The following is a 25,410-nucleotide window of genomic DNA, read 5'->3' as shown; positions in this document are numbered from 1 at the left end:
TTTTTTTATTACTATAACTAAGTCTTAGAATAATTTAACAATTCTATGCACTTGAATTTATAATTAGAATCAGTATTCTGAGATTACTTATAATTCTCAAATCTGATTCTCTTACTTACATATTTACGCATGCTGGATGGTATTGCTTTTAAATTATATTTGTAAAGTCAAAGACAATAATAGAACAGGAGGTTAAAAAAGGTTACTAAGCATTAGATGTTACAGCATAATGGAATATCCAAGACAATAATAGTTAGTGAAAAATAATTAGTAAGCACCAAAATAAAATTAATTAGGATGTATATATCAGTCAAATTGGTAGTGAGTCAGGGTAAGTGTGAAGAGATGATGTATGTGACATCCACAGGAGAAGAAAGGTAGCCTAACGGAACTTGACTGGCAGGTAGACCAATTCTTAGTGTCATTTTACTACTATAAATAATGTTATTTAACTAGATTGGTCATCCAAGTTGCCAAGGCCAATAAAAATACCACTGAAAGAAAGTGTTCACCCTCAGGGAACAAACATAAGAATAGCTGTAATGGGGGAATAATGAAAATTCCTTACAAATGTTAACCCCATGTGTGCTTACCTATAGACTTTTTCCAGGATGAGCCATGGAGCCCTTTCAGAATGAATCATAGAGCTTTCCCTATGAAGGGCTGTACTGTTGAGAAAGGTAACTCTCCTGAAGTTATATATAGTAGTTGATTTTATATTTTAAGGAAGTCAGGGGCTCTGAAGGAGGTAATAATGAAAGAAGTGGTTTTCTAAATAATTTAATTCTTCCTTAGCATATCACAATGTAAGTTGGAGAATGAATTTAAGGGACAGAGAGATCTCACGACAGTGGAGAAAACATCAAACGTGTGTACTAGCTTTGTATATGAACAAAAGAAAGAGGGTAACAAGAGGAAAGATAAAGATTCCCAGAATAGTTCCAGCTGTCACCTAGTTCTCACACCCCAATCGTTATTGAGTAAAGATACAGCAGGTGAAATGTAAATAGCCTTGTCCACGTACTGAGTTCTGAGGACCCTGTACCTCACATGTCAGAGATACTGGTGATCCCATAGAGCAAGTGCAGGCCTGTTTTCAGAGTTAAGAGTCTATATGTTCTATGCTTCAAGCTGAAGCCAAATGACTGGACCATGGATTTAATGATGAATCTGTCAGGTTAACTCAGATGTAGGGGCATTATAATTCAATTTTTCAGGAAGAATGAATTAGTTAGAGGCTGAGTAAGAATGGAGAGAAGGAAGGGTACACATGCAGTGCCTAATATGGAGTTCATGGGAAAGTATCTTTGTTGATATAGTATTTATGCCAAGTTCTAAAGGATATGTAGGTTTACTACAGTGAAATTTGGGAGGTGAGAGTGGCTTTCTGGTTCTCAGACACAGATATGGAGCTTTTTTAAAAGGAAGATTTATTAAATTTATGCTATGAGAATTTCTAATGGCTTTAGAGTTCTCAAATAGAAGTTTAAGGCATGCCTTAGGCTCCCCAGGAAACAGCTAAGGACAGTCTTTAAATTGGATTTATTTATTTTTATTTGTATGTGCATGGGTGCTTTGTGATGTATATGCCTGGCACTTATGCAAGCCAGAAGAGGGCCCTGGGACTGCAGTTATAGATGGTTGTAAACTGCTACATAGGCACTGGGAGTTGCATACTGAAAAAACAAGGTGTGCTCTTAACCACAGAGCCTTCCCTGCAGTCCCAAGGACAGCTGTTGATAAAGGGAGGTATGTGGAAGTATTCCTAATGAAACCAATCATCGGATACTGAAGGAGAGGATACTGGGTGGTATTCTAGTTACAACCAAGCCCACAGAAAACAATCAATAGTGAATTCTGGAGGTTGAGGTATTGGCCTTGTGTTGACCTTGAATATAAACTCAAAGGTGGGGGAACAACCTTTCATTCTCAGAAAAGCATTTTCTTCTGTGAACCATTGTCTGGTCCCCTCAAAGCAACTAGGATGAAAAGTGGCTCTCAGTTGTAAGGGAAATCTGCACAGCACATAAAAATGTAAACTATATTGCTTCTCGGCCTTTTGGCTAAGATCAAGTGTAGTATCTGTTCTTATCAGTTTAATATCTGATACGTCCTCTATCCGAGGACAATATATTAAATGGATTTTTGGAGCTAGGAGTTGGAATAGGAGCTTGCTCCGTCCACTCCACGCATCGACCTGGTATTGCAGTACCTCCAGGAATGGTGCACCCCCCTCGGAGACCCTAAAAAAATGTCAACTATGTCTAAATAGAGCTAGAGTAAAAAGTGCATGACCAGGAGATAGCAGGTTTTGTAAATCACCTTTGAAGGTTTATTAAGCTGAAGGGTAATTTTAAACAATGTGTGTTAATAATTTTGAGTCCAAAATTAGCACATGTGATTGTCTTAGTACTTTTAAACAGTCAGTATGGCTTAAAGGTAAAGTTGATTTTAGGGTAAGGTTAAGAAAAGTAGAAAGATGCATTACAAAGTTGTTCTAGGTGACAAAGAGAAAGTGGTGATAATGTGATGTTTGTAGGTAGAGCTTGGAATAAAGAAAAGTGAATTAGTTAAAGGAATCTAGAAATAGTATAACTGGTGGACCATACTTCAAATAAAAAAGGAGCAGGGTGGTAGAGAAAGACGGATAAAGGTAGTTTCTGACCTGGACTCTGAAGTAGGAAGTTTGGTCAAATACAATGTAATATGATTTTCATTTCCACTTCTTTCTGTCTGGCTCATAGAACATTGTATTTGGCAGTACACTTGAGGTTAGGAGGAAATGTGCAACCATCTCTGGCTAATTAAGCATGATTGGAAATGATGCTTACTATTTCTGAGATGAGGCACTAGAAAGCCCTCAGCTATACTGTAGCCTTTTTCTTTCATTTTGGCAGGAAGCAGGGAGGCCATATGTGAGATGTTGTGTCCCAGAATCAAAGTGCTGAGAACAGTGAATCCCCTCCTGGAGGGCAGATGCTTTGGGCTATTGCCCAGGCAAGAAAGGACCTTGTATGAGCTAGGAATATGCTTTATATGGCATGCTTTCAGACCTTGTTGCTGCTGCTCCTGAAATATAGGGCTAGACTGTCCTGATGTATATACTGGTACATAGAGGGAGTGTGTGTGTGTGTGTGTGTGTGTGTGTGTGTGTGTGTGTGTGTGTAGTTGCAAACAAAAAAGAGGGGAGCGAGCAGGCACAATGTGAGTTTAGTTAATAAACACTGTGTTTGAGATAACTAAGATATTAAATCAGTATATCTAGAATATACTTAAGAAATACGTGTGGTGACTTGAAGCAAATTCTAGACTCAGGATGTAGATTTTAAAACGGTCATAGCCAATTCTGAATTGTGTGTGAGATGATTACTAAGCTGTGTGTAACAGAATATCCTGTGGACAGTACCCCAAAGGAGCAAAGAACTCACCCCCTCATCGTTAGCCCTCTGTAGCTAGCTACTCTTTGGTTGTGAAGTTTCAAATTCAAATCAAGAGTTGCATTTGAAAAATTACCCAAGGGGGGCCATTAATCACACAAATGTAGCCAATAATACCATTATCAACGACTGTAAATTAATCTCGGTGCCACTACTTTAGGGTAAGAAAGTAAGATAGCTATTTGGTGATGTGAAAGTTACATGGTTAAGCCAGGCTTCATGATGCTGCAAATGCTGATGCACTGGGGGAGGCAGAGACATAGCAGAGTCAGTTATGGATTCAACCTTCCTTAGGTTAGTGTACTGTTGTTCAGTTGTAAGTGTCTGTTCCCACTCAGCAGTTAGCTGTCAGACACTTAAATTGAAACCCTGAATTCATCTGGAAAACACAGTCATGAGGTTCACATCAATTTTGTAAATGAAGCAGAAAGAAAGAAAGCTATTTGAACATGCCCAGACTACATGGTCTAAAATGTTGATGTCTTTCACATAATAACCTAAATGTATGTGAGTGGGGGTGAAATTCATACTGAACTTATGTATTATGCAACCTGTAAATAAGTTTCAATGGTAAGAAACTGTCAAAACCTCAGGTGAACTCTCAAAGGAATGTCCTGTAGGATAAAGCCAAAGCCAGAACCCAAACTGTGGTCTACTTGATTTCAAGTCCCACAAGCTTCCTTCTTGTCCACACATGTGGCCTTACATGGGATTGTCGTGAGGTTCCATCTGTCATGTTAAAATGTGTTTCCTTTCCCTCTTCTCTCCCTCCCTCCATTCCTCCTCCTCCTCCTCTCTCTCTCCCTTTCTCTCTCCCTCCCCCTCTCTCCTTTCCTCCTGTTCTTTCTTTCTTTCTTTCTTTCTTCTTTGTGTTTGTAATACTGAAGCATATTAGAAAGCTATTGGTCTTTATCCTCTCTGATTTTGTGTGTGTGTGTGTGTGTGTGTGTGTGTGTGTGTGTGTGTGTGTGTGTGTGTGAGAGAGAGAGAGAGAGAGAGAGAGAGAGAGAGAGAGAGAGAGATCATTAAAACAGTTTCCTTCTTCTCTTGTTTTCACTAGAGCAATGCTAAAAATAACTTATCATTTCAAGCCAGTGATGGTGTGTGCCTTTGGTAGGGCAGAAAAATTGACAGCATACTATCTCTATAGCAATATGCAGAAAGGTACCCTATTCTGGTAAAGCAAGGTACCCTGGTCCTGGCCAGAGTCATCAGCTATGTCAGCCCACATACTTCCGTCTCTTCCTGTCTTCCATCTCATCTTGCTCATTCTATTCTGATTAAACACCATTTTTTGAATGGCTTGTTATCATCATCTTTATGAGTAAATGGGAAATGAATACCCTGAGGATACCACTCATGAATATAAACTCTCTTCTGTTATACAAAGGAGACACATAATGCTGCTGAATAATAATAACCCACCAGAGATTAGAATTTAAGATTAGACAAGTTCTGCCTAATGCATTTATTATCTGAAGGCGAATGATAGGAAAGGGAGGACAGAGCAGGCAGTGGCAGATACTGACTGCCTATTACGCATCTGGTAGAGAGCCTTTTAAATCAGATACACTTTCAATTTATGGATTCTCAGTAAGTGAACAAAATTATACTGTAATTAAAATCACCCATCACCATTAGATATGGTTAGGATGGTGTTAGGGTATTTTAGTCTTTGTGTTTCTAGACTCATGGACAGGAAGTAGGCCATCTGCTTAATTTTGGAGGCAATTTCTTACCATGGAAAGCCCTGCATGCCTGATAAGTAGGAAGTGAGCACCTGAAATACAAAGCTTCTCGGGTAGAGAGTGAAAGTAACTCTTATAAATTAGATGATGGGAAAATGGATAGTTATGTACAATTGCGGAGGGTGACTCATTTTTATCAGAGAATGAATCCAGCTTGTTGAAGTCAACCAAAGCATACGAAGGCCTGAGTCTATACTACTGAAATCAAAAGGGAAGAGATGATGAGAGAGTGATTGATAAATAAACCAGATCTTACTTTGGCAGCTTCCTGAATCTCATTGGACACTAATGATATGAAGTGTCATTTTACTCTTCCTTGTGCTGCTGTCCCTAATTCTACAAGGAAGAGTTGGGCATTACTCTGTGTGTTCTTTTATATTTCCCTGAAATAAAACATAAGGGCTGATTCCCATGGTGTATTTACAAGTTTGTTTCCCTGACCACACTGGTTGGTCCTTAGTTACAAGGAACATTTTCATCAATCTATGTATCCTCAGATGCAGCACGGTACCTGAGATACACTAGGGGCTCGGTTTATTGGCATGCAGTATGAGCTAACAGTTTACTACGTCATTTCCTGGTGCATTCTGATCCATAGTTGTTGTGAATAATTGGATTAGGAGTTCAGGAATGAGATTATGAGTTTATAAATGAAAAGGCTTTTTAAGAATCTAGAAGTATGTGTTCCATAATACCAACATGCCAGTGGTAGTTCTGCAGGCTCAATGCTATTCAATGTAGACCTTAAAGCCAATGAGGATTCTTTTCTCTCTACAAGCTCTCTGTCCTCCCTCTCTTCTCCCCTCTCTCTCCATATCTGATTCCCACCTACATATCCATCAGCACTCCCTTTCCTCCCTTCAACCACTTCTTCTGTCTGTTATTAGTGGGATTCAAACATCCTTTCTTGGGCCTTCCTTGTTACTTACCTTGGGTCCATGAATTGCAGTATGGTTATCCTCTCTGGCTAATATCCATGTGTAAGAGAGTACATACCATGTGTGTCTTTCTGGTCAGAGCTATCTCACTTAAACCATGTGTGGGGGCATCTCTGAGACAATCTGGAGACCTATGACAGGTTAGGCTCCTGGCAGAATATGGGAGCAACTCTAGCTGAGACCCCTGGTAGCAGGGATCATGGGGACTGAAGAGGTTACCTTCTAACAAGACAGGACTCTTGGTGGAGAGAGGAGAGCTCTGGTATGGAATTTCTGGTTTCTCAGTTACATTATGTAAACATGTTTTTGTTTTAATCCCAGATGTGGGATATGGAATTGTCCACAGTAGCAGATCATTTGCCTCTTGGGCAGCTCTGAGAAGGGCATGGTCTTTGCTAGCTGCAGTTAGTTTAATTCTGAGGACTCTCAAGAGAGGATAAATGCCAGAGTCCAGAGATAGATGGGGATGAGGGGAAGGCTCCAGGAAAGAAGGCTGCTGGTGCTTTTCCCCTGCTGCTCCTGGTTGCTGTTGATGCAGTTAGACTGAAATGAAGATCGGACTTACCCCCAAGGAATGACAACCCTAAACAACAGGAAGCAGCTAAAAAGAACTTTGCCCCATCCTCCCAACTAACCTTCTTTTGCTCCTACCTTGTGCTGTGTTGCTGGAAGGAATTGGGGTGAATCCCTGAAAATGAAATAAAAGGAACCCAATAATATAGTCTAAAAGTATGCTAACAAGTGGTGCTCCATTTTAGGCTCTACCTGTAGACTGATTTTTCAAAAACATGCTTTATTTAGGTCTCTTATATTTTTTGTTGTGAGCCTAGCCTTTAATGGCTGATGTTGGGGGATGGTCTGATGTATTTTGATATAATCAATAAAAAGCTATCTCACTTTGCCAGGGCAACTGAAATAGATGTGGCTTGGAGAGAGAGAGAGAGGGAGCCTGGGAAGAAGAAGAAAGAGAAAGGGCCGGAGGAGAGAGGAGGAGAAGGCTGCCATGGGTTAGATGGAAGAGAAGCATATGGCCAGTATGGATGGAGGATTTGGCCCAGAAGAAGAACATTAGCAAGTATTTGGGATTATGGATAGGAGGTTGCTTGATAGAAGTTATTAGAAACAGATGGCATGGGATTGGGGCAGGTATCACATACCTGCTGCACTATGGGAAGTAGTTTAGGGGACTAATTTCTGCCCTGCCCCAGGTTAAATAAGGCTATTTTAAAATATAACAAGTGTCAGTGTCTTGGTTGATTGCTAGCCAGGCATACTGATAATACAGATAAATAAACTACAACAAGCGGGCATACTGAAATAATAATAATTATAGGCATGAGGCTGAGCCATCTCTCCAGCCCTATTTAGGTTTCTTAATCACTTCTACTTCCCTTCCAACTCACTGACCAGAGGTAGGAGAGAGTGGAGGTTAATAGGGGAGGGGGATATGAACCATTTTAGACATAGTTCCTTAGGGCAATTCTACTCTGTGTTGTCAGGATACCAGTAATCCAGTAAAATAGCAAACCCCAAACAGCAACACGGATCAGTAGCAGCAGCATGATCCAACAGAAACAGCAAAACTCTGCTGAATTAGTCAGAGGACTCAGCCAGAGTGCCATGAAAAATTCTCTGGAGTGTTTCTTGCTGCAAAGTGAGGTGTGGAAAAATGAAGACCAGTGAAGTGATGTGAACTGTTGCAAAGCTTAGCAATGCAAAAAGCAATCTCACTGTCTGTGGGCTTCTATTCAGGTTCTCTTCTCAGAGCTCACCCACGGATATTTTCAGCTGGCCCAAATCAAGACCATTGCGGGAGACAGTTTCCAGCAAAACATCACATGACACAACTGAGTTTTTTTTTTTAAAGAAACCATAAATTTTCACTTCAGAACTCCAACTCATGCACAAAAATTTCAACCCACAATTTATCCTGCCTACAAGATGTGCAGGGATAAAGGTAGAGCAGATATTGAGGGAATATCCAAACAATGCCAGGCCCAACTTGAGACACTCCTACCCCAAGGGAGAGAACCAATCCCTTGACATTAAGGACAGTTATACTTGGAGACCAGAGCCTAGAATACCTGTTCTCTAAGAGACTCCACAAAACAATAGATGGAAACAGATGCTGAGATTCACAGCCAAACACTGGATGTAGCATAGGGAGCCTTGTGGAAAAGCTGAGGTAAAGATAGAAGGACCCAGAGTGGACGATCCAAAAGAAGACCAACAGAGCCAACTAACCTGGGTCCAGGGGCTGTTTGTGGAGACTGAAGCACCAACCAAGGACTGGAAATAGACCCCCTACACATATGTACCTGATGGGAAACTTGTTCTTCGTGTGAGTTCCCTAGTAATGGGAGCAGGGGCTGATTCTGACAAGGACTCAGTTGCATGCTTTTTTATCACTTCCCTATGGCTGGGTTGCCTTGCCAGGTCACCAAGGAAGAGGATGTGCTCAGTCCAGATGTGACTTGAAGTGTTGGGGTGGTTTGGTTAAGGGGGCTCCCATTTTCTGAGAGGACGGGGAGGGGGACTGGGGGAGATGGAAGGAGTATGGATCTGGCAGGAGAGGAGGGAGGGGCTACAATTAGAATGTAAAGTGAATTTAAGAAAAAAAAACAATGAAGATTCAGTGATTGTTGACACTGCATGCTGAGAAGAATTGTTTATGTGTAGACATCTTTGGGAAAGTTCCAAATTCCATTAATGTATTTTTTTTTATATGTTTCAAAAAGGCTTCCTAATTGAAAGAAGATATTCTATTTGACTTTAAGTCATTTTAGATGAATTGTATCCGGGGATCTCAGTTTATAATTTTTCTCAGTCTCTAAACTTCAGAACACAGGAACTTTGTGTCAGCCTTTTCAAATTGACCTTTTGCAAGGAAAGAAACTTTTGCATGTTTCCAGACCATTCATCTGCGTTGTTTTATTTAATCTCCAAAGCAGCTCTATTAATTTTAGATTATATTTCCCACTTCAGTACTTGGGGTAGTCAAATCTACAAAGACATAACTAGCTTGATCAATGTCTCATGGCTTGGAGGGGTTGAATTCAAAGTTGAGAATCATTCTCTTATATCGTGTCTCCCAAAAATATAGATATGAGGTGCATTGGAATTCACTTACCATTTAAAGGAAGAAATAATAAAACATTTCAGTAGAGCTCATAAGGTATTAAAATACAATTTCTTGCTGTTGGCTTTTATAAACACACTTAGACTGTTTAAATAACTAATTGACAGCGTCACACTTCAGTCCTGGCTAAGGACAGTAACACCATTCATTTCTACAGGTTTCAATATCAACTATATGTTGATAGCTTCCAAATTTACACTCTGGCCAGGATGGAAGTGAGCTTCTCATTAGACATTTCCATCTGGATAAACCAGCGGAAGGTTAAACTGGGTACATTTCAAACTGAGTTCATTTTTGCTTTAAATAGCCTTTTCAATGTTACTGATACCTATTATCTAGTCATTCAAGTGAGAAAACTAAAATTCACTCTAGGTAACTACAGTGTCTGTTCTCTCAGCTCTGAGTGATGTTCACAGTCCTCAAACCCTTACTGTGCCTCTTCATTCTAGTCAGTTCTCAGAGGAAGGTTCTCAGCATCTTCAACACCAACTACTGCAATTTCCCCCAGCTCTTCTTCTAACCTCCAGTCTTACCATTACAGAATCTGTCCTCTATTTTGATGACATAGCAATATATTTAAAACAGCATTCTAGAAAGTGTTGTTGCACATCTCTCAACCCTGTTTCTGAAGTGTATCATATCTTTGTCATAAGGACTTGCTCTCTGCCTCTGGGAAACAACCAAGAGGAATAGTAGACTGTATGTTGGGGGAGCTTCCCGGACAATTCTGCACACAACTCAAAAGAGGGCTTCTCTGTCTGGTGTTGGGGTTTTGTTTGGTAGTCTTTGGCTTTGTAGGGATCACTGTCAAAGGCTGATATTTTTAAATGCCATTCTGACCTTATTCTTGTCTTGTTACAAAACTGTGGTAATTTACTGTCTCGTGGAATCTTTGTTTTGGGGCCGAAAGAGGAGTGAGTTGAGTGCGGATATGATTAAGATGCATTATATGGATTAAATTGTTAAAGAATAAATACAAAATATTCAGAAGAGATGAATTCATTCTTTGGCTACAGTCAACTAAACTCTCTGCTGACAAACTAAAAAAAGAAAAAATAAGAATGTTTTAAGAAAATATTGTCACTTACAGAATTAAGGAAAAGTTGAAAGTGTGTAAGTCATGATTAGGTTTTGGAGTTTCAGTGAAGATAAAGGAGGTGATGAAGATAAAGCCTGTGGATACCAATCTCACTCAAACATCAGGATAGAAGCAGAGCAGTCAGATCCTCGAGGAGAATTATGTACTGTTACATAAAACACAAGAATGAGAACAAATCAAGCAAGTCTTTTAAGTCCTCATTTCTTAGTACTTGGGTTTTATTGAAGATACAGATATGTGGGTAAATGAGCTTTGCTGTTGTGATGTGTGCTGTATTCTTTTTCTCAGTCTACAAATTGCATGTGTAATGTCACTTGGTGCTATTTTTTTCTATGTCCACCAGAAAGGGCTGATGGCACCCTTCTCTATGCTCTTGTGAAAACCTTTTATGTGTCCCAGCAATAAAACCTAAGGGGCTCACTTAAATGATTTATTAACAAGTTTGCTTCCTGGCTATACTGGACTTGTCTTTAAGGATTAGGATTAATACTTCTGAGCATATACCCAAAGATGCTCTACCATACAACAAGGTCTCATAGCAACTTTATTCATAATAGCCAGAATCTGGGAATAACCTAGATGTTCCTCAACTGAAGAATGGATAAAGAAACTGTGGTATGTTTATTTACACAATGGAATACCACTTAAGCTATCAGAAACAAGGAATTCATGAAATTTGCAGGCAAACTGATGGAAGCAGAAATGATCACCCTGAATGAGGTATCTCAAACCCAGAAACACATGCATGGTATATGCTCACTTATAAGTGGATATGAGCCCAACATAGATGTCCTCTGAGAGACTCTACCTAGCAGAGGACAGGGTCAGGATAGATGCTAGGACTCTCTGTTGGATTCCAGGTGGAGTAATGAGAGTGGTTTGGAAGAATGGGGCATGGAAGGACCCAGAGGGTTCAGAAACCCCACAAGGAGACCATCAAGGCAGGTGGGATCTGGGTCCCAGGGTGGCCTTATAAACTGGTGCACCAACCTATGACAATTCATGCAGTAAACCCGGAACCCCTATTTAGATCTAGCCAATAAACAGCTCGTTCTCCATGGTTGTAGAGAGAGTGGGGACTGCCTCTGACATGAACTCTGGTGCCCCCAATTTGATCACTTCCCCTTGGTGGGGAGACCCAGTGGGCACACAGAGGGAGAGAGAGCAGGCTGTTTAGATGAGACCTGATAGGATGTAGTCATATGGTCGGGGAGGAGGTTCCCTTCTGTCAGAGGTCTACAGGAGAGGAATAGGGTGGAAGAAGGACAGAGGGTGGGAATGGGAAGACACAAGTGAGAGGATAACAATTGGAATGTAATCTGAATAAATATGAATAAAAAGGATTAGGATCATTAATTCACATATCCTATTGTGTGGCATGTCATTTGGAACGTATTTGATATTAACTTTTTTTTTCTTTCTGTATTTGCTGGCATCCTGCCCCAGGGTCTTTTGAACACCAGGCAGGCACGCGCTCTACTTAATGAGCTAAATCCTCAATTCCCAACATTTTTCGGAGTGATACAGAGTGACTGCTATTTACCTTCTTCAAAGTATTATAACTCTGAAAGTGTTGGGTATGCTTAGTTTGAGATAGCAGACTTATTTCTTTTTTTTTCAAGTGCCTCTTGTGAAATGAAGCAGTAATTAAACATTTTCTTAGCTCTAGAACTAACGCCTTTGTGCTCTCACTTACCTCCCAATCTCATACATTGGAATGCCAGTTTTGAAGTGAAACTTTGTTCCAACTCATGTACAGCCTTATTCTGCAGAGAACTTTCTGTTGGCCATTTCTCTCCTGATGTTTTGTCTTTGCTGCCTCATATACCCTATATGCAATTTCCTCTCATTTCCTGTTTCATTTTTTTGGCTACTGTGGGGGATTTGTAATTATGGAATTTGAATGACTGCTTCACAGTCCACAATGAAGCAAAAGGTTTGTAACAGTGTCTCTTTGGGAGGCCATTTAGAATCCAGGGAGGAGGTGAGGCAAGGCTTCATTGAGAGTCTTCGCAGGTTCAGAAGAACACATCATATTGGTTAATTAGAAGTTCTGTGTTGACAATCTAGCTTGACGAAATATTCAATTTCACAAACCACAATACTGTACAGCTTTGTTTTGGTACATAAATGGAAAAAAGATATTGAAAAAAAACAATAAAAAAATATTATGCAAAGCATCCATCTAGCTATAATGAGATGTTAGAAGGCCATGAACAAGGTTGCTAAAAAGCTCAGGCCTCAGCAAGCATCTGGAATTGTACTGCAAGATCCTCTTTTCCATCTTGTGGTTCTGTGAAGTTTTACTATTTTCTAATTTTATCAGCACTGTATAATTAGATACTGAATCTGCATTAGTGGCCAGAATTTTGCAGGAGACTATTCTTTTATCACTTAGATATTTGTACAACACATAACCGGTTAGTGAAACTCATTATCCTTTTCTAGACCTCTACCTCTGCCGCCCACCTCCATCACACCCTAGACCTCTGCCTCTGCCGCCCACCTCCATCACACTCTAGACCTCTGCCTCTGCCGCACACCTCCATCATGTTCTAGACCTCTGCCTCTGCTGCCCACCTCCATCACGCTCTAGACCTCTGCTGCCCACCTCCATCACACTCTAGACCTCTGCCGCCCACCTCCATCACACTCTAGACCTCTACCTCTCCCGCCCACCTCTATCACGCTCTAGACCTCTGCCGCCCACCTCCATCACGCTCTAGACCTCTGCCTCTGCCGCCCACCTCCATCACGCTCTAGACCTCTGCCTCTGCCACCCACCTCCATCACGCTCTAGACCTCTGCCTCTGCCGCCCACCTCCATCACACTCTAGACCTCTGCCTCTGCCACCCACCTCCATCACATTCTCTGTCCTCTGCCGCCCACCTCCATCACACTCTCTGTTCTTCAAAGGTCACTAGTTTGGAAAATGACGTAGACCTTTTTTTTATTTATATTTAAACAGAGGCCATATTTAGACAACAGACTCAGGTGAATGTTTAGACAGAAGAACAGAGGGGCCAGGGAGATGTTTCTGAACTTGATATCAAACATTTCGTGTAACCTTGATATGACTCTTGCTCCATAGCCTGCCAAACTGAAAAAGTATCACAAAAATTAAAATATGAATGCCATTTATAACCTGTGTCATAGAAGATGCAGTTACAAAGATCATATCTGACCACATGCCACCATATATGTATTTTCTTTAGTCACTGAAGTTCTTCGTTGTAAAACACCGAGGTAATTCTGTGGAGGAGAAATAGGCAGCCTCAAGCTTGAGTTGATGAGTCAAAGTGTGAGCAAAGACCCCCTTCACTTCAAGTCTTTAGATGACTTTCCAGTCCGGACAGTTTTCATCAACTCACCAGACATTCTAGGTCTCTTGGCAAGATAAAAGTAAATCCAAGAATGCTCAAAGGTTGAGACCATATTGCCTAGCTTCCCTTACCAATGAGAATGCCAATCAGTGGACATTTTTCACTTAGTAAGTCAATACTGATAAAACTTGAGCCACCGAGGCCTGTTATTTTTTTTGCAAGTCTGCCTTTCTGTTCTAGACTCTGCCCCTCTCATAACCTTTTCCCCCACATTGAAAGAGCCCTATCAACTCCCAACAAAAACACAGAATGGCAGACATACATGACATCTCATCAGTCGCTTACACAATGAGGACACTTAATGGAACTCTATCTGCTGGGAGGTTACAGAGCCCAAACTGGAGGTAAGCACGTTACAGGCTCTGTTTACACCAGGGTGCTTAGCATTTACCCTACCTACTCTCAATTAAGTACATAGCAGCAGCTTCTCCACATCTCGGACAGGAAAGTGTCCCCAGACCCTGCCACATCCCTTCAAATGAAGTCACCCTCTGCTGAGAACCACTGACTGAAGGGCATCAAGCTTTAGTAGAACATGCATCACATACGATATTTTTTTTTAGCATGGAGTTCCTCTCACAAAATTTAAAGCATTAAATTAGAGGTCATATATTAGGTAAAATTAGCTATCAGCAGTATATGTACTAGACACTGAAAAACTGAAGTGTTTGATAAACTGGCATAAGCTCGGGCATGAAGATAAATCTGTTCATTCTTATCATGACTGAGATTCCCATGGGATATAGTATGTATTGATATAGATCCCAGAAAGAACCTGTCCACATACGGGCAGAACATGCCACTTAAACGCCAACTTTTACACTGTTGTTTGAGATCTGCTTCTGAAAAGGTCCATAGGATTTTTAAAAATGTTTTAAAAACACATTCTGTGTTTTCACTCATTATGGTATACACACGCACACAAGCGTGCACGCGCACGCACACACACACACACACACACACACACACACACACACACGGCGTGAATGTAGAATGGAGACAAGGGAACAATCTGGAAAGAAGAAAAAGACCCAGTGGAAAGTTGAGTGGAGAAAAGAGAGGGTATTAGAGGGTAAAGTTAACCCAAGTGGATGATGATGACCATACATGGGATTGTCATAATAAAACTCACTATTAAAATTTTCACTCATAGACTAAATATTGATTAAAATAGTTTAATACTGTGTTAAAATAAAAGGAAAACAAATTGAGAAAGACACAAACAGATGTTTCTCAAGAGAATATACACAAATGGCTAATAAGAACAGAAAACATGTTTAAAGATGTTCATTAGGTAAGTAAACAGTAATATCATGAGTGATCATTTTATATCTGTTTGAATGGCTATGATCAAAAGGACACACAAATATTAGATATTCGTGATCATATGGAGAAAAGGGAAATTGTTTGCTGTTGGTAGAAGCATAAACTAATGTAGCCATTTTGGAAAACAATATGGAAGTCTCTCAATATAAAAATTGCTTTAGTGATTGGGTCCTAGTGATAGTACCAGGGACCTCATCCATAGTAGGGAAGTTTGGTGACTCTGTATAAGGCAAAAAGGCGAAGTTACCAGTTACTGGGAAGGAGGTAAGACAGAAGATAGGATAGTGATACTACAATGGTGAAAAATCTTTTAATCATATAGAAAGAATTACACTTGCGTTTACCCCGAGAATTGGCAACCTAAAGTTGAGGAAGAGAATGCGCAGAATCAAAGACAGAGCAAGATCAGGGAATATATAGATGATAGGTGTAAGTTATGCAGTGGCCACCGAGAAGAAGAGCCATTGTTTTATAGAAACACAATTGAAGAATATAAGTAAAGATTCTGACATGAACTCTGGTGCCCCATATTTGACCACTCCCCCTTGGTGTGGAAGACTGGTGACGCTCAAAGAAAGAATAGGAAGGCTACCAAGATGAGACTTGATAGGCTGTGACCATATGGTGGGGGAGGAAGTCCTCTTCTCTCACAGACCTACGGGAGGGGAATATGGTGAAAGAGGGAGGGATGGGAGGAATGGAGGAATGGGAGGAGACAGGCAAGGGGATAAAAATTGAGATGTAATCTGAATAAATTAATAAAAAAACTTAAAACTGGAAAAAAAAAGAGTATAAGTAAATAGTAGTCTCCGGGACATAGAACTTGGAGATGGAAGTCCAGGTTTCTGTTGCTAAGGTAGGTCCTTTTCAATAGTTCACTTAGATACTCTTGCTGAATCATTGCCTGCTGGTTATTAATTCCACGTCCAAAGGCAGTTACTGTAGTTAATGAATAAATACAGCATGGCAAGACCCATTGTAAATGCATAGCTCCACAGAATACCAGACGTGTGACCTCTGAGCGTCCCTTACAGCTCCCTCCCCCACAGCTGCTTAGCAAGGAGACCTGATTTTCTTGGCTATAAATGTTTCTCAGAATTTAAAACTTTCCCATTGACATTAGGTAGAAACTTGGGTCAGGAGAAGTAAGGTCGAACTCAGAGTATTCTTGCTGAATAAGGTTTTGGTAAACCTAAAAACTGAAATGCTTGCGGTAGGTAAATGAGGTACAGATGGGAAACGAAACCAGTGTGTGAGTGATTCAGAGGAACTGCTGTGGATGAGACAGATCCTAGCAGGTGACATTGAGGGAGCTTGGGTTTAGTCACCCTGCAAGTAGGTGAAATGCATAATTATATTTTTTATTTATGAATTTCCTGCATCTAGCCAGTGTTTTTTATAGCCATAAAACATGCATACACCAGGGTTTTTCTTAGATTTAGAAACCTAAATTTTTTCTGAGGGACAAGCAACACTGTATGTATCAGTTATACTTAATATTTTAGGTAGATTATTTTTGATGATCACATAAAATTTTTTAACACTGGATGAAATATCCATTTTTTAACTTTAGATAAATTACAAAAGCCTATTTCTAACACTTGTACTATCTTGTGCAAACACTGAAAGTTTTTTAAAATTAATGTTTAACTCGAAGAGACTCAAGTAAAGAATGAGTCTCAAGGTCCAGGCTGAGGTGTCCTGATGACCAGTGACCAGGCTTCAGGGATAACCCCCCAAGACTAAAGGAATCAGAGGTGGCTGAGAGTGGAAGCTGAACCGACGTCCAGAGAATGTGGACCGGATATAAGATCTTAATCTTCTGGTGTCTGACGGCAGAAATTTGTGCAGAGGCTCACTATTTATCTCAAAGAGAACTGGATCCAGGGCTGCGATTCTCTAGAAATCACACCATTTTCCAAGGTACTCGGCGCAAAAGGGCCATTTTCCAAGGGCAGTACTGTAGGCGCTTTGGCTGTTGTGAAGCCAGAGATGATGGCTGTGTCACTGAGTTCTATGAGGCCAATGCACTGTGTTACTGCGACAGCTTCTGTGAGCGGGATAACTCTGATTGCTGTCCTGATTACAAGTCATTTTGCCGAGAGGAAAAAGAACCGCCACCTCTCCAGCAGCCTTTAGAGCCAGAAGGTAGGCTTTGGGATGTTTCGAACATTATCCTAGTCATTAGATCTGACGAACTTATCTTCCTCTCTCCTGCCTTCCGCTCCTCTCCTCTCCCCTCCCCTCTGTCCTCCCTTGTCCTGTCCTGTCATGTCCTCTCCTCTCCTCTTTTTCCTCCATTCTATTTCCTTCAGTGGAATGAAAAGAATTATTTCAGCAAATTTTGTTGGAATGTTAGGTTTCTTTGATGCAGGGCACTTCTACCATTCTGGCAACATTGAGAAAGTTCTGGTCTGAGTACAGTAAGTGTTGATCTGGATTCTGCTTTGTACATTCTTTCGACATATGTGTTGTTTAAAAAGTTCTATAGTGTACTTGTCATGACTTTCAAGCATTTTAGTGTGGTATTCTTGGGGAATTTCATGGCTGTTAAAAGCCTTATCATCTAGAAGCAGTGCACATTTCCCCCATGTACCATTTTACTTATTATTTTGCCAGGCTCATGAACCTATAGCACTATGATACATGGTATTAGTAATGGCATTAAAATTCATCAAGGCGAAATAAAACTAGTAAGTTTCCTTGCCTAAGGATAATGCATTCAAGTATACTTCTGTCTTATTCCACAACTTTGGAAGTTTTAAGACTGTCAAGAGAGGGATGTGAATGTGATTGATAGTAGAATGCTTTCTCAGCACGTGTGACCTGAGTTTGACCCCAGCACCACACAAACTGGTCACTGGTAGCATGCACCTGTTGTCCTAGCACTCTGGAGGTAGAGTAAGGATGAGAAGATGCACAAGGGTACTGTCAGCTACCCAGTGAGGCTGTGGGCAGCCTGGGATGCATAAGAGCCTGTCTAAAGAGGTAATTAAAGAGAAAGGACAGTCACGTTCAATATTGTTATAAGAGTCTAAGACTCAGAAGATAAACGGAAATGACATAAAGGAAGATAAGTAGGATGACGGTGTTTGCTACACAGATGCAATTAGAGGAGAGTGGATATTGATTTGGGGAAGCTGCCACAAAAATGTAAGTAGGGTACACAGACAAATTTACTCCATACACTTCCCTAGATGTAGATCTCATAGCACCAGATCTCTTCATCAGAAATTTGTAGGTAATCAGAGCCTTGCCACAGAATTATAAGTGGGTCTCTGACTAGAATTTGTAGTGGGAAAGCACTTAAAAATCTGTTTCAAAATAGAGATGGTATTGACTGCTCTTATTTTTAATAAACTCATCTTATCTATAAAATTTTAAAATATTTCTTTAAATGTACATTTATTGTTTGGAATTTTTCACAGAATTTCTATTGAGCCCAGGCTTTAACTTTTCCAACAGACAGCTCACTAAGCATATAATTCATTTTACAATGTGGCAGATACTTTGTATGACAAATCTAGTCATCCTTCAACAATTCTTCCAGTATCCCTGCTGTACCACTCAATGTGAAAGTCTCCTGTTATAAACGTTGGTAAAGTTGGACGAGTAGGGAAAAATTAGAAAATCTGATGAGTAGCTGCGAACAGTGATGCATTCTTTGAAGAAAACCTGAGTGCCTCTCTGGGCTGTGGCAATAGCATATATAATTAAAGCACTTGCCTGGTAAGCACAAGGACCTGCACTTGACACTTAGAAGCCACATAGAAAAGCAACATTGGTGGCAGATATTTGTGATCCATGGAATGGAAAAGCAAGGGTAATCAGATGCCAGAGGTTCAGTGGTCAGCTAAGCTACTGTACCTACTCTACAAAAATGGCAGACCCTGTCTCAAAAGGAATGCACTCACATACAAATTGAGTGCCGCGAGGAAGCCTAACACAAGAGAATATTGGTATGTACCACGCTATTTGCTGTCTGCTCACTGGAGCACCGGTAAGAGAAAGCACTCATACTTCCACATGATAAGGAAGGGGCTGAATTGGAGAACAGTTTGCACAAGAGTGTTACAAACCTGAGTGTTAAGAGCATAGCACTGTGCTCTTTACCAGAAGAAAGCATTGTTTGTGGGGAATTGTGATGAGGAAAGAGTAGGTAACAGGAGGTCGGTTTGAGAAGTGAGTGTAAGTTACTGTACAAGAGGCCATTCGGGCTATTGCTGGGCATCTGAGATTGCATTTGTTTGCTAGAATTTATCAAAAGATGCTACATTGGAGCAGGGATGAAGCGCTTTAAGTGTGTGTGAACAGTACGGTCAAAGAGCTTCCCCTTTTTCAGAAGACTCCCAAGCTCAGCTGGTGCTATCTTGAAGCTCTTGATAACTTATAAGCCATGCGTCCCAATCAGATTTTTGGCTTTCTTCCCAGATTTGTGTATGCTTCATATTTTAAAGAGTAGGATAAGATGAGGAAACAAGGTAGAATGGATAAGTCTTGCGACAATTAGGCTCAGATGATGGAAAAGCGGAAACCTTGGAAGACAGAGTCTTACTGTAGAGAACCTTAGAAACGTTAATGACACCCAGGGGCAGTAGTTGTGACAGGGATGCATTCAGTTGGCTGGAACCCAGGACATTAGAACTGAGTCATAAGAAATGAGTGGGTCATCTAGAGGATAATTGAGATGGGCTGTGTTTATTTACAAGGGGAATGTGGTGTGTGCATGATGTGTTTGTAAGAAACTGCATAGGTCAGAATCAGAATTAGGCAGGAGGGAAAGAAAGGTTACCAGGGACACTGAGGACTGCCCTAAGGTCCTAAGTGCTGGAGTCTCGTACTGCATACTGCTTGTCTATAGAACTGTGTCTGACCCCACAGACAGGGCTCTTTTTGAAAAACAAAATATGTTATTTTTTCCTCTGTGTCATCTCTGGACAGAGAGAATTGAGTTAATTAAAGTCCGTTTAGGATTCAATGTATCTAATGTGTCATTATAAACCATGTGGCATGATTATATGGATCTGCATTATTAATTTTTAAAATTACCTTATGTTAAAGACAATTTTCTTTATGACTTTTTTCAGACAGCATGATGCTTAAGGGCCTGTACCTGTCTCTGTGCATGTCTAGACCTCTGTGTTTGTCCCTTTATTTCCCTTTCTGTTCTCTCTGTGAGGAATGAGTATCTGCAACCTCAGCAAAGTCTGTGGTGGAAAGTGTCCTGCACAGTCTTTGTTTATGGACAATCCTACTGCATCCAGCTTTTGTGTGTTACAAAGTGACATAAGTGACATTTTCATCATTTTAAGTGTACGTCAGTGAAATTTGGTTATTATATAATGTTTATAAAATTTTTAATTAATTGAATTTTACCTGTCTTTACCACAAATAATTCCATTCTGTTATATTCTATATTATAAAATAATAATGCTTAAGCATGCATTGGTCCCAAAATACTAACCAAATTTATTTTTTATTTGATTCTATATTATAAAATAATAATGCTTAAGCATGCATTGGTCTCAAAATACTAACCAAATTTACTTTTATTTGAATTATTCTTTTATGGTGTCATACATACGTATAACATACTTTGACCATATTCCCACCCAATTATCTTCTTACTTACTTTCCCCAGTCATTGATCCTCTTCTTTCCATCTAACTATTCTCTTACTTCCATGTAGTTGTCCTCTGTATTTAGTTAGGGTTGCCTGCATGAGCCTGGGTGGGAGTGACCTGCTGGAGCAAGTGTTACTTCCTAGTGGCTGAATTGCTGAGAGGAGTATGACCTCTCATCCCTGGTAGACATCAAAGTCTATAGCTCTCAGGGAGAATTGGGGACTTGTGTCCCCCTCCCTGACCTGTGATAGACTATTAATGGGCCCAGTCTTGAGCAGGTCTCATGTAGGTAGCTACTGCTTCTGTGAGTTTATGAGTGCAACAACCTGCTATATCCAGAAGACAGCATCTCACAACACTCCTTCCATCCATCCCCTGGTTCTTATATCTTCCCGCCCCTTCATCGAATAACTTCTTCTGGAACTGTGTAACAACAACAACAACAACAACAACAACAACAATAACAACAACAACAACAGACTGAGATTCCAGGACTAGAACATGCAGATTTTAAGTTGAACACTGCTCCATGTTCTCACTTTGGAAGCTGCTAACCTGCACTTCCTGTCTATTCAGCTAATTAGTTTTATTCCTTCTCAAGTCTCTGATAGGGTTTGAAGACCAGACAGTTTAGTTTTACAGGTAAGCTTCGTTGTTTAGGAGTTAAGATGTTTTTAAGTCTAGATAGATGTTTTAAGTTGATAGAGATGAGATATGGTAGATATTGATTTACATTCAGAATTTTAGACTCACCAAGATAGGAAAGATGTTTTCTTCAACGTTGCCAAATACAGGGAGCAAAAACACTATGAATGTAACACTTATATAATTCTTGATTGTTTTGTGGTTCTTCTTGCTAGAGGTAGTTTATTGTATATATGTGTAATAATATAAATATATATGTAAAAATTGTACTAATTAATTAAGTTGTTCACTCATTAAAAAAAAGATTGTCTACCCCTGTCTGTTAGTCCCATCTGCCACTGTATACAAATTCATTTACCCAACTTTTTAATGCTCAGTGTTATAATCTTTCTTTAGATTTAGATGAGCAGTGAAAACTGACTTCTAACTAGAAGCCGATTTGCATAATATATGCCTACTGTAGAGAAAAGCATATTATTTTATCAAAAGACTTCTTCAGATACTCTTAGTAAGAGGAGAAATAATTTATATTGTTAGATGGAGTATCAAATTATACAATACGATGATCTTGAAGCAGGTTTATAACTTCTGGTGACTAGGAGAGTCTTGGGGAAAAAGAGCTATGAGTCACCGAGAAGGGTGATAAGTGGTGACATGCCCAAGTTAACCAGGAACAGGAAGTCCTGAATACTGATGCGTCCGAGCTTCTCTTCCTATCTCACATTGGACTTTCTTCTCATGATGTGTTCTTGACCATCTATAGCCTTCTGCTTTGTCTTAATATCTAGAACAGCCAGTTTATTTATTTGCTCTCTTTTTTTTTTTCTTTCTAGAACGACAGGACAGGTCCTTAAAAATAAGTTACCTTGTTACTTAAAACAAGCTAAGACTATGAGAATAATTGGTTAGAATTTTAAATTTTTATTTAAATTAAAATTGTTTTCTAATCAACACAAACTAAGTATTAAGGGCACAGTATGATGTTTTGGTACATACGTATATTGTGTAATATTTAAATGAATCTTGGCATTTATCATTTGCTTATGGTAAAAACATTCCAAAGCCTTTCTTTTTTTTTAAAAAAACTATTAATTTATTCAGAGTACAACTCAATTGTTATCCCATCACTTGTATCCTCCCATTCCTCCCTCCCTCCTGCTTTCACCCTATTCCCTTCCCCAGGTCTAAGACTGAGGGGGACCTCCTCCCCCACAATACGGTCAAGGCTGACAAGTCTCATTTTAGTATTCTGCTTATTCTTTCTTTGAGTGCCACCAGGCCTCCCCACCAAGGGGAGGTGGTCAAATATGGAGCACCAGAGTTCATGTCAGAGTCAGTCCCTGCTCTTCACATAACTGTGGAGAATGTCCTGTCCATTGGGTAGATAAGAGTAGGGATTCGATGTTTACTACTTGTATTGTCCTTGGTTGGTGCAATAGTTTGAGCAGACCCTCCTGGGCCCTGATCCACCCATCACAATGTTCTCCTTGAAGGTTTCTAGGACCCTCTGGGTCCTTCTATTTTCCCCGTCTTCTATATTTCTCTTACCTAGAGCCTCAGTAGGATGTCCTCACATCTATTCCAATCTGCTGGTAAGTGAAGACTTTCATGGGACATGCCTTTTGGGCTAGTTCCCACTTATAAGTGAGTATATACCATTTGAGTTTTTCTGCCTCTGGGTTAACTCACTCAGTATGATAATTTCTAGTTCCATCCATTTGTCCATAAATTTTGGGATTTCCTTGTTTTTAATAGCTGAGTAGTATTCCATAGTGTAAATGTACCACAGTTTTTTTTTTAATCCATTCTTCAACTGAGGGACATTTAGGATGTTTCCAGATTCTGGCTATTATGAATAAGGTTCCTATGAATGTGGTTGACCATATGTCCTTGTTGTGTGGTGGAGCATTTTCTGGGTATATTCCAAGGAGTACAATATTTAGGTCTTGAGGAAGCCCTATTCCCAGTTTTCTTTTCTTTTTTTAAAACATATTTTTATTGAAAAATAAAATAGTTCATATTACATCTCATTTGCTATCCCATCCCATGCATCCTTCCATTCCTCCCTCCCCTCCTGCTTTCACCCCATTCCCCTTCCCTATGACTGTGACTGAGGGGGACCTCCTCCCCCGAATATGATGCTAGTGTATCAAGTCTCTTCTTGGTAGTCCGCTATCCTTCCTCCGAGTGCCATTGGGCCTCCCCAACAAGGGGACATGGCCAAATATGGGGCACCAGAGATCCTGTGAAAGTCAGTCCCCAATCTCCACTTAACTGTGGAGAATGTTCTGTCCCTTGGCTTGATCTGGATAGGGGTTTGATAATTACTGCACATATTGTCCTTGGTTGGTCCCTTAAATTGAGCAGAACCCCTGGGACAAGATCCACCCATCATAGTGTTCTTCTTGTAGGTTTCTAGGACCCTCTGGATCCATCTACTTCCCTATCTCCTATATTTTTCTCATCTAGAGTCCCAATAGGATGTCCTCCCCTTTGTCCCAGTTTTCTGGTAAGTGAAGACTTTTATGGGACATGCCCCTTGGGCTAGTGTGCAGATATAAGTGAATATATACCATTTGACTCTCTCTGCTTCTGGGTTAGCTCACTCATTATGATCATTTCTAGTTCCATCCATTTGTCCACAAATTTTGGAAATTCCTTGTTTTTAATAGCTGAATAGTATTCCATAGTGTAAATGTACCACAGTTTCTTTATACATTCTTCTACTGAGTGATACTTAGGCTGTTTCCATGTTCTGGTTATTATGAATAAGGCTGCTATGAATATGGTTGAGCATATGTCCCTGTTGTATGCTGGAGCATCTTCTGGGTATATTCCAAGGAGTAGACCTATTCCCAGTTTTCACTGGCCATCTTACCAAAAACAATTTACAGATTCAATGCAATCCTATCAAAATACTTACAAAATATTTTAAAGACATTGAAAGATAATTCTCAACTTCATGTGGAAAAACACAAAACCCAGAATAGCAAAAGTAATCCCATACATTAAAAGATCCTCTGGAGGAGTTTCCATACCCAATATCTATAGAGCAACAGTAATTAAAACAGTATGGTACTGGCACAGCACTAGGCTGGTGCATCAATGGAATTGAATCGAAGTCCCAGAAATGAATCCACACACATATGGTCACTTGATTTTTGACAAAGAAGCCAAATCTATTCAATGGAAAAAAGGATAGCATCTTCAACAAATGGTGCTAGTCTAACCGGATGTCTACATGTATAAAAGTGCAATTAGACCCCTATTTGTCACCATGCACAAAACCCAAGTCCAAGTGGATTAAAGAACTCAAGATAAAACCAGAGACACTAAATCAGTTAGAAGAAAAAGTGGAGAAGAGCCTGGAACATATTGGCACAGGAGACAACTTCCTGAACAGAACACCAACAGTCCAGGCCTTAAGGTCAACAATTAATAAGTCAGACCTCATAAGGTTGAGAAGCTTCTGTAAGGCAGGAGACACTGTCAAGAGAACAAAGCGACAGCCTACAGACTGGGAAAAGATCTTCCCCAACCCTACATCTGACAAAGGTCTAATATCCAAAATATATAAAGAACTCAAGAAATTAAACACACCAAACCAAATAACCCAATTGAGAAATGGGGCTCAGAAGTAAACAGAAAATTCTCAATAGGCGAATATCAAAAGGCTGAGACACACTTAAAGAAATGCTCAGCATCTTTAGTCATAAGAGAAATGCAAATCAAAACAACTCTGAGATTCCATCTTACACCCATCAGAATGGCTAAGATAAAAAATTCAAGCCCTTTCTTCTAGTGATTGTGACATGTAGGCACATTATTATTTTTGTCTGTTGCCATGCTGCTGAGCCTTAGCAGATCAGGCCTTTCTGTTTTGGCATATCATCTCTTGCCCACCTTCTCTGTGTCTCAAGGCTCCTTTCCCCCAAATATCTGCTAGCCACTGGAAGTCACAAAGCGACTTCAAATCATTGCACTTGTAGTTTGATATTCCATCTAACAGTATTTCTCCTCTTACTAACAATGTTTGAAGAAGTCTTTAGATAAAAATTTTTTTCTCTACA

At 40.1% G+C, this 25,410-nt stretch overlaps 1 protein-coding gene and 1 non-coding gene across 7 annotated transcripts in view; both read left to right on the top strand.

Annotated features, from left to right (window-relative positions):
- The first annotated feature begins 2,043 nt into the window (after positions 1-2,043).
- Positions 2,044-2,234, top strand: LOC127184507 (U2 spliceosomal RNA). Its single transcript, XR_007830145.1, has one exon. It is a non-coding gene; the product is annotated as a U2 spliceosomal RNA (small nuclear RNA).
- A 14,446-nt stretch (positions 2,235-16,680) lies between these two features.
- Positions 16,681-25,410, top strand: part of Tinag (tubulointerstitial nephritis antigen) — a 140,409-nt gene continuing 131,679 nt past the window's right edge. For 4 of the 6 annotated variants that reach the window (XM_051140161.1, XM_051140159.1, XM_051140158.1 and 1 more), the window contains exon 1: positions 16,681-17,219. In XM_051140161.1, coding sequence (XP_050996118.1) covers positions 16,865-17,219 — 355 coding nt within the window. In that variant the 5' untranslated portion in view covers positions 16,681-16,864. The remainder of the gene's footprint in view (positions 17,220-25,410) is intronic. The other 2 variants (XM_051140163.1, XM_051140162.1) reach the window with 1 other exon arrangement.

This window comes from Acomys russatus, chromosome 32, assembly GCF_903995435.1.
Source record: "Acomys russatus chromosome 32, mAcoRus1.1, whole genome shotgun sequence".
NCBI classification, from domain to species: Eukaryota; Metazoa; Chordata; class Mammalia; order Rodentia; family Muridae; genus Acomys; species Acomys russatus.
This window is presented reverse-complemented; position numbering and strand designations above follow the sequence as displayed.